Here is a 10,526-nt window from a genome sequence, read left to right as displayed (position 1 = left end):
AAACGTGTAAATGCTGTAATGTTTACATAATTTACCATTAAAAATGTGTGAAGGTCATGTGACCATTAGGAAGAACACAGCATCTCATTTCTCACAGGACGTGTTCAGTGTTCTCGCGCTCTCCCGAGTTAGTTCTTCCAAGGTGATCTGACAAGAACGGTCTTTACAAGAACGCAAGTCTGTTCTCTGCTTTCTTGTAATTGAGGAACAGCCTATGGCTCTGACACGCAGGGTGAGCGGGGGAACCAACTCATTTGCATTAAAGGCACAGTCAACAAAAACGGCTACAATAGCCTAACAGCTCAAATTTCCCTCATTTAAAATGCTATAATGAATAATCTGATGGGTGTTTTGAGTTGAAACTTTACAGACACATTCTGGAGACACAAAACACTCATCTTAAATCTTGAAAAAGGGGTAAAAAATGTGCCCTTTAAAGTCAAAAATCACAAAATTCCAGCTTCTCCACCGTTTTATTTTTATTTATTTTTTTGTATCATGACTACTGAATCTGCAGCATTTGCACACATTTGCACAGTCGGTTTACAAAACGCTTGAGGTGTTCGAGTTATAATGACAGTCATGCTGATTGTCATCTTATTACAGTTCAAGTTGTTAAACCAAATTACATTCAGTTTGTTCGTATAGTGCAGCATGGAACGAGGAGTATTACAACACAAGTTGGCACTATTAAAAAACAAAAGACGAATCAAAAATACAGAGAACATGATGACCACAATAAAACATTAGGCAATACAGCACTGCACTGTACAGTAGGCTGAAACTAAAAGCATTTCTTTCATTGAGAACAGTAGTAGACCTTTTATATTACTGTGATATGCAGCTTAGTTTAAAGTAAGGCATTGATGTTGTCTGTTACAAGTTAAAAATGTCACTATACTACTTATACACATTGACATTGTAGCTGTTTGCACCATTTTAAATGTTTTCAAGCAAAATGTAATAAAATGCCCTAATGCAGCTACTGGTATGCTATCTGTGGTAGTTAGGAAAATTCCCTGAAAGCCTACATTTTATTTACTTCCATGCATTAACAATCACACTCACCGGCCACTTTATTAGGTACACCTTACTAGTACCAGGTTGGACCCCATTTTGCCTTCAGAACTGCCTTAATCCTACATGGCATAGATTCAACAAGGCACAGGAAATATTCCTCAGATATTTTGGTCCATATTGACATGATAGCATCAAGCAGTTGCTGCAGATTTGTCGGCTACACATCCATGATGCGAATCTCCCGTTCAACCACATCCCAAAAGTGCTCTATTGGATTGAGATCTGGTGACTGTGGAGGCCATTTGAGTACAGTGAACTCATTGTCATGTCCAAGAAACCAGTCTGAGATGATTCACACTTCATAAATTGGCGCATTATCCTGCTGGAAGTAGCCATCAGAAGATGGGTACACTGTGGTCATAAAGGGATGGACATGATCATGTTTAAACAGCAGCAGATCGTCTTGACCATGTCTACATGCCTAAATGCACTGAGTTGCTGCCATGTGATTGGCTGATTAGAAATTTGCGTCAACAAGCAGTTGGACAGGTGTACCTAATAAAGTGGCCAGTGAGTGAATGTCTATCCTGTGTGTTAATTTAATGGCTGAAGATACATGTAAGTGCGTTTGTATACAGGAAGGGTGTATATGCAATGTCTACCAACTAATAAACATTAATAAACAAGGAGTTACCTGTGTTTGCAAATATATATTTTAAATGTGGAACTGCCTTTCTTTATAATATATAACAATTTGTTTCAGACACTACTTTAACAGCAAACACAACGATAAGTACTTATTTTCCTTGCCTCTCAAGAGACGAGAGGTTATTTAATAATATACAGCGCTGTTAAAAGAACTAAAAAACTACCTGCACAACAACATCCTAAATTAAAGTTTTAATACTATTAAGCCTTTTTTATATATGTTTTATTATACATAGTTCTACACAAAGTCCCGTTAACCCCTTAATAGGTCCCTCTGATAAAGGGTTAGGACTGACCCATGGGGAAATTAAAAAAATAGCAGCTCAGTGTTACTTTAAAGGGATAGTTAAGTCCTAAAATAATAGGTGTGACAGTTATCATATTTTAATCAAACGTGCATGCATTTTGTTAGTCTGTTAATAGCAGAAGAACTAATTTTAAAGGATATTGTTAACCAGACAGTACTGCGATCTCCATTGTATGGACAAAAACACAATTCCCAAGATGTCTTCTATTATTTTCTACAGACGAGCTTTAATTTTATTATTGGAGTTTGTGAATGTCCCTGTTGAAAGTGAGCTTCTCTGTCTATGGATATTGCTTTGTTGTCCACTATACACACAAACACACAAACACAGCTATCAGCTATGAGTGTCACTGGAAGCCCATTCACAACTTCTTGTGGTATGTGATTATAATATAAAGATGTTTCACCTGCAAATATGGAGGTAGGAGGTTGTAAAGATGATCTTTCCATCTTTGGTATTATTTAACTTCTGCTTTCCTACTATTAAAATGAGCCAAAAGAGAGTGACGTTAAAAGGTTATGTTTTGTTTTCTGCTTCCCTTACGAGGATAATCCAGCATTTTGGAGAAACTACAGGAAGTTGTTGCTTGTAGACTTTCCTTTGTTGATGTCAAACTGGACCCCAGAGTCGCTAGTGCTGAGCATATTCATTGAAAGGCTGTCCAGAGCAGACCTGTAACCCTATTAAAAAAAGACAGGTCAACTTGTGAGATACATGTGTGAGACAGTGGAAGTATTTATAAATTTAACAATAATTACACTATTACTTATAGACCGTAAACAAACATTAGTACTGGAGACTGTACTGCAACTTTTACACATCAAAAATGATATCATGTTTTATAAAACTGTGATAAAAGGATAGGTGTTACCTCAGGCTGGGGTGCAAGCAGGGGCGCAGTTTGAGGTGGATCATTCGTAGTCATCCCTGTGGTTTCAGGCCCAGGAGAAGAATAGTTCTGAGGACACACATGACATCACATTAGAAAAACATACACAAGCAGGCACACCAAGAGTTCATAAACTACTTATCATATTTTATATTCTGTGTAGATCGAAATTAAAGTACAATTTATGAACACATCTTCATTTTTCAGAAAGTTTTTCCTGACATACTGTAATCATGATCAAAATTAGAGAACACCAGTGTTTCTCAACCATGTTCCTGGAGGACCACCAGCTCTGCACATTTTCCATGTCATGTAAGCAAACACACCCGATTCAGATGTTTAGCTCGTTAGCAGAGGCTGAAAGATCTGTGATGGGTGTGACAAAAGAGACATCCAAAACATGCAGTGTTGGTGGTCCTCCAGGAACGTGGTTGAGAAACACTGCTCTACACTGTAAAAAAAAAAAAAACATTGTTAAATGTTACACCTAAATAAATAAGGTTTTTCAAACTTTATAACATTTTTTCAGTAAAAACGTAACTTTTTAAATGTTTTTTTTGTGTGTGTGTGTGTGCTGAATGAAGAAAGATTACTAAAATTGAAACTAACATGTCTAAAATTTACAGAAGTCAAAAATAAGTAGGAAGTGTAATTGCGTTAATTCAGCACATCTGCGGCCACAGGACTATCACTAGATTAACCAGTGTTTCACACTGCTCTGCTGTGACCGTGATCAGATCTTCCTCTGTCTCCTTCACAGTTTGGAGGAGTTCAGGTTTAGGTCAGGACACTGGGCTGCCATTTCATTTTTTCAGTGTTTTCAGCTTCAATAGAGCTTAGATCGAGCCCAAAAAATTGAACGCAAGCCTAAAGCCTGTTTCACACCGCAAGCGTGAGCAGCGCGTGTTTTTTTGGCGTCCATGTTAACAAATTAGAGCTTTCATACCGCACGCAGCAGCAGCGCGTCAGAGCGAGGAATGAGTGTCACTGAAGCTGCAGTGCTGCGACAGTTTCGGCGCTGGGTCTATTTTTCCACACTGCTCACGCTCAATTAAAGTGACAGCATTGATAATGATCAAAACACATTGAATGACAGTAAAAAGTAGCAATTTTACCCAATAAATGCATCGATAAGATCCACTGGAGCTAGAGCGTTGCTATGCATGACACGCATTGCGAATTGTGCAACTTTGTAGTCCCAAATATTTGCTTAGGCTGACTTTACTAAAATATTTGTTTAATATTTCTAATTATGGCATAGCTTTCCACCCAATTAGGCTAACTAAGTAAAGACAAAAAAACACTCACAACTCCTTGATCAAGGCCTGGCCCACTGATTATGGCATGAAATACTGCCCTAACCTGGCATGCGAGTCAGGTTGAGTCTGGCCTCGGGCAGAGAATCTAAACTCTAAGCTTTAACGCACTACTTGACGTGTTTTGCTGTAAAACAGGCCTCATTCTCATTTACTCCTATCAGGATTACTTGACAAGAGACTAAGCAACCAATCAAAAATGTAGAAAGTTGTAAGTTTTTCTCTCATTTTGATCAGGTCACTAAATAACAGTGCAAAACAAAATAACAATTGCAGAACTTTTGAACATTTTGCAAAGAATCTGAATGTACCATAGCAGGAGACGGGTTGTATTGGGAGGCAGGTTCAGTATATGTGGGTCCAGACTGAGGTGGATAGAGCGGGTTTTGAGGCACATTCCCAGGATTAAAGCCCTTAAATGATGGAAAAATGCAGAAATGATTAGTAATACTCTTTACAGTGAGAACACAAGGCTTCTGTAGGAATCTACTTTAAATTAATAGTACTAATATACAATACAATATTAAAGAATATAGTATATTACAGTACTGCAGTTGTGCTCTCCAAACAATGAACCACATGTTACTACCTTCAGGATCAATAATGCATTAAGAGTTGTTTTTAACTTGTACGTATTCGCTTGCTGTTTTAACATTTAAAATAAATCAATAAAACTAAAAGCAAAAGAGCTTGGATGTACCTGATTTGGAAATGGGTTGTTCTGGGAGGCAGGGTCATTCCACTGGGGAGGATGAGTGGGTGCAGATTGAGGTGGATAGACAGGGTTTTGAGGCACATTCACAGGATTATAACCCTAAAATGATGGGAGAAATAATTAGTAATACTCTTTACAGTGATAATGACCAAACACATTGTTAAAAGAATCTAATCTAAGTGGTTGTCTGTATAATAGGGATAATTAAACATTTTGGAGGAACGAGAGAAAGTTGCTGCCTGAAGAAATAGTAGATACACACTAAAATATAATACATTCTGGAATACAGTGTGTAATAGTACGCCAAGCCGACCCCGCAACTAAGGCCAAAGAAAAAGAAGAAGAGGAGGAGTGTGTAATAGTATGCCAATAGTATTGTTACTCCTTTCAGGACCAATAATGCATTAGTAGGAGTTGTTTTTACCTTTTACGTATTTGCTTGCTGTCTTAATATTAAAAATAAACATATAAAGTGAAAAGCAAAAGTGTTTGGATGTACCTCATGAGTATATGGGTGGTAGGGTGGAGCAGGTTGATTCCAATTGGAAGGATGACCTGGGGAAACTCCGGGTTGAGGTACAGCAGGATAGAGAGGGCTTTGAGGCATACCTCCAGGATTAATGCTCTTAATAGAAACAAGCACAAGCACATCCTTTTTACTTCTTTTTTAGTAAGAGGATAAGTACACCTGAAATGCTATCCTGTCTATACTAGTCACCAGAAAGACCTACAGCAAACTGCAAACCAGCATTAACAGCGTGATGAGCATGGTATTCACACAAGCCTCAAGGTGGATTTTAATAACCGGTGTGTGTCCTCTACAAAGGTGCCTGAGAGAGCTCAAACACTAACAAATTGTAAAAACATATGAATCAAAGAGACACATGCAAATTCTTACAACATGCAAATGCAGTATATTGCTGCAAATAGCGCAGACCGCAACAGAAGAGTGTAAGGGCTCCCCAAAAATTATGAGCCTGGCTGCTTCTGGTTTAGAGTTAGCTGTGTTGTCGGAGACATGAGAGTTGAGTTTTTTCTTTATCTTAATTCCCTGGTTATATGGTTATATTATGATATAGATCAGTGTTTCTCAACTGGTGGGTCGCGACCCAAAAGTGGGTCGTAGAAACATTTTCAGTGGGTCGCAGAGTGTGTGGTCAAAAAAAATACAAAAGTTAAATTTTTTACTTATTTTGACTTTTATTTTGAAATGCATGCACGACCATTTGACAAATGAAATTTTATTTAATTATAGCAACAGATAAGTCAAAGCGCAAGTAGGACCCCGAAAATGTAAAGTATGGATTTACATATATTGACGACAAAAAAAAAAAACGTAAAGCATCAGTGTGTCATAAGCAGTGAGGTGCTCTCAAGAGAGCACGAAACCTTCTAAATTAAAACGACATTTAGAAACTAGACAACATGTTTTATTAACAGTTTAGTTCATGGTAACTGAACCTTTCGTTACTCTAACCACTGTTTACAGTATTTGTCGCTTTTACTCTGTAATTTGATACATTTTGTTAAATGACAGCAATTAAATATAGTTTATTTGTAAGTCTTGGGGATTTTCTTAGGATTTATCTGTCACTACTTGTGTATGTTAACAAATAAATACAAATAATTATAATTCCTAAAATTGTATTATAGTTCCTAAAAATTTTGGTGGCGGCTTGATGACCATGTAAAAATGTGGGTCCCATATCCAAACCAGTTGAGAACCACTGATATAGATTATTAGGGCTAAACATATACAAACTACAACTCCCCTCTCAGATCTCCAACAGAACCGCTGACTCTAAACAGAAAGCAGCCGTGTTTGTCACTTTTTCGGGATTCGATTATAGTGAGAATTTGCTTGCATGTGTGTTGGCAAATTGATAAAAGTGTTTTCTCAATTTGTAAGTTGTTTTCTATTTGGGTATTTCCTTTTAAAGGGACAGTGCACCCAAAAAAAGAAAATTCTCTCATCATTTACTTTGTTATTTCTTTATTTTATTTACTCATATTACTTAATTTATTTCACACCTTTATGAGATTCTTTTTTACTGTTGAACACAAAAGAAGATATTTTGAAGAAAGCTGCAAACATGTAACCATCGTATTTGTTTTCCCTACTATGGAAGTCAATGGTTACAGGTTTTCAGCTTTTTTCTGAATATCTTATTTTGTGTTAAACAGACATAAGAAACATAAAGAGGTTAGCAATCACTTGAGGGTAAGTACATTTCCAGTTTTGGGTGAACTCTCTCTTTAACTTACAGTGTGCTTGAGCTCTTTCAGCCATCATGCTTCACTACTTTGTAACAAATTCTTAGCAAGCCTTTTTTGGTTCAATATAATTCTGAGACAGCCAGGCTGTACTCTAACATCAATGCAATTGGCAAAGAAAACAAATTTATTAAGCTCACATATTCAATTATTTTATAATTAAACTATCAAATGCTACCTAACACTACTATTTTAACAACCTTATCTGCCAATAAGATGCAACAGATGCTTACTTAACTGCTGTTTTTTCACTTTTGTTGTGTTCTTTAGTTAGCACCTATTTACACTCTCAAAAGCATGGCTGCATCTGAAATCACATACTTCCATAATATATAGTATGTTAAAAACAGTATACGAGCAGAGTAGTATGTCCAAATACACAGAATTTACCAAGCAGTATACGGGAAGGACCCTGATGACCTACTACTTCCAATGAGATTATAAAGTGCGCATCTGATGGACACTGCACTATGCCATGATGCACTGCGAGACCATTCATGAATGAGAGTGAAGCAACTGACGCAGGTGGGTCATGTGATCATGACAAAATGGCGAATGCAGTACGTTAGATTTCCATTCATGCTACTGACATTCATACTGTACAAAACCTACTTTTCTAACGGTCCAGTAGTACATTCAAATGCAGTACCTACTGAGTAGTAGGCAATTTCGTATGCAGCCCATGGTCATTGCCAGGATGTTTGTTATCTATATACCACTTATTAGAATGATCTAAGAAAGAGGGAAATAACCTTCATGTTTATTTTACCAGGTCAGAGCCTTCGGGACTTACTGGATCAATCACATTGCAAGGTATAGACACTGGTTCAGAATTAGGGGAGGTGGCGCTGTGAGTGTTTGATTTGGAGGTCCGGCAACATTTGCACAATCTTCTTCGGCAGCAATAGCAGATTCCACCAGGAACGCCAACCAGCAGAATGGCTAATAGACCCAAATTAGGAGTAAACGGATGATGATCTATAGTCAGATTTGAAGAGATGAGACAAGGAAAAACATTGAGAGATGGTGAATACTGATTCATACAACACAAATCTTGAAAATAATCCAGATAATTAAAGGTGGTTTCAGCACAGGCTCTGTTGCAGCACTAGTTTGTAACACTAGACTAGTTCACTAGAGTTAAGCCATTCATTGAGGTAGCCCAGGCACACATAGTCTAGTACAGGGGTGGCCAACCCTGTTCCTGGAGAACCACCTACCTGCAGATTTCAGTTGCAACCCATACCAAACACACCTGAACCAATTAATTAGGACCTGAACACCACGTGATAATAACAGGCAGGTGTGTTTGATATGGATTGCAACTGAAATCTGCAGGAAGGTGGCTCTCCAGGAACAGGGTTGGCCACCCCTTGTCTAGTTCATTATAGTTAAGTCATTTAGCGAGGTAGCCCAGGCACACATAGTTTAGTTCACTTGAGTTAAGCCATTTGGCGAGGCAGCCCAGCCACACAGTCTAGTTCACTAGAATTAAGCTATTTAACAAGGTAGCCCAGGCACATATAGTTTAGTTCCCTTGAGTTAAGGCATTTGGTGAGGTATCCCAGGCATACATAGTCTAGTTCACTACAGTTAAGCAATTTAGCGAGGTAACCCAGGCACATATAGTCTAGTAGTTCACTAGAGTTAAGCCATTCTGCGAGGTAGCCCAGTCACATATAATCTAATTCACTTAAGTTAAGCCATTTAGTGAGGTAGACCAGGCACACATAGTCTAGTTCACTAGAGTTAAGCCATTCTGCGAGGTAGCCCAGTCACATATAGTCTAGTTCACTAAAGTTAAGCCATTTAGTGAGGTAGCCCAGGCACATATAGTCTAGTTCACTAAAGTTAAGCCATTTAGTGAGGTAGCCCAGGCACATATAGTCTAGTTCACTAAAGTTAAGCCATTTAGTGAGGTAGCCCAGGCACATATAGTCTAGTTCACTAAAGATAAGCCATTTAGTGAGGTAGCCCAGGCACATATAGTCTAGTTCACTAAAGTTAAGCCATTTAGTGAGGTAGCCCAGGCACATATAGTCTAGTTCACTAAAGTTAAGCCATTTAGTGAGGTAGCCCAGGCACATATAGTCTAGTTCACTAAAGTTAAGCCATTTAGTGAGGTAGCCCAGGCACATATAGTCTAGTTCACTAAAGTTAAGCCATTTAGTGAGGTAGCCCAGGCACATATAGTCTAGTTCACTAAAGTTAAGCCATTCAGCAAGGTAGCCCAGGAACATATAGTTTAGCTCCCTAGAGTTAAGCCATTTAGTGAGGTAGCCCAGGCACATAGTCTAGTTTCCTAGAGTTAAGCTATTCAGCGAGGTAGCCCAGGCACATATAGTTTAGTTCTCTGGAGTTAAGCCATTTGGCGAGGTAGCCCAGGCATACATAGTCTAGTTCACTAGAGTTAAGCCATTCTGCGAGTTAGCCCAGTCACATATATTTTAGTTCACTAAAGGTAAGCCATATAGTGAGGTAGCCCAGGCACATATAGTCTAGTTCCCTAGAGTTAAGCCATTAGGCGAGGTAGCCCAGGTGCACATAGATAGTAAAACATGCAGTCCTTTAACGGCAAGAAAAGAAATAGACACATTTCGCCAATAGATCAGCCTGTTCTGGGGGAGTGTTTAACTTGTTAAAGTTAGTTAACTTCTGTTGTAAAATGCATGTTCCTAATTGATAATTTGTAAACACACAACACAGCTTCAGTTTTCATGGGTCTGTTTGCCTTGTTTGGTGGGTTCCATACATGTTGTGTTTGCAGAAACAGCTTGTTATGTTCTCAGACAAAAATTAAATTGTCTGTGACTATACTGGCAGTAGCAAATCTCAATACTTGCTCTGCACCAATAATCAAAGCAGCAGCAGCAGAGCAAATCTATCCTGCCAAGACCAAGCAGATCAACATTGTTATAATGCATGCTTGTAAATAACTCCAAAATTTTAAGAGTTGTTGTTCTTACCAACTAGTATCATTGTATTGCTTGAGATCAGTCTGCCTTTCTTATCGGTGAGCTCGTATCTACCCAAGTCTGATGTGTTGACATTGACAACCTCAATTGAATTCAAGTACACTTTAAGTCGGTTATAGTAGTCCCGGTAGTTTTTGCCTACAGGAACTCCATTCTCTACCAGGGTGATGGCTGAATCATTATCGTAAAAGCGAAGCGTGACATTAGACATTTTGAGTCCTCTCAGTGGTATTTTCAGAGTTTCTCCAGCGATACGCGGAATGGTATCAGTGTTGGCTGTAAGAGAGGAAAGACAGTAAAAACGTGAAGGAAGAGTAAGAA

General features: G+C 38.3%; 1 protein-coding gene across 3 annotated transcripts in view; it reads right to left on the bottom strand.

Annotated features, from left to right (window-relative positions):
* Positions 1-458: 458 nt before the first annotated feature.
* Positions 459-10,526, bottom strand: part of wu:fc21g02 — a 43,534-nt gene continuing 33,466 nt past the window's right edge. For all 3 annotated transcript variants that reach the window (XM_005160269.6, XM_005160267.6, NM_001423760.1), the window contains 7 exons: positions 10,197-10,481; positions 8,024-8,208; positions 5,456-5,581; positions 4,942-5,055; positions 4,553-4,654; positions 2,908-2,994; positions 459-2,716 (listed from right to left, as the gene is read on the bottom strand). In XM_005160269.6, the coding sequence (XP_005160326.1) occupies positions 2,606-2,716; positions 2,908-2,994; positions 4,553-4,654; positions 4,942-5,055; positions 5,456-5,581; positions 8,024-8,208; positions 10,197-10,481 (1,010 nt within the window). In that variant the 3' untranslated portion in view covers positions 459-2,605. The remainder of the gene's footprint in view (positions 2,717-2,907; positions 2,995-4,552; positions 4,655-4,941; positions 5,056-5,455; positions 5,582-8,023; positions 8,209-10,196; positions 10,482-10,526) is intronic.

The sequence above is a fragment of the Danio rerio genome, chromosome 1 (assembly GCF_049306965.1).
Source record: "Danio rerio strain Tuebingen ecotype United States chromosome 1, GRCz12tu, whole genome shotgun sequence".
NCBI classification, from domain to species: Eukaryota; Metazoa; Chordata; class Actinopteri; order Cypriniformes; family Danionidae; genus Danio; species Danio rerio.
Note: the sequence above shows the minus strand (reverse complement) of the source record. Positions and strands in the feature narration are given on the sequence as shown.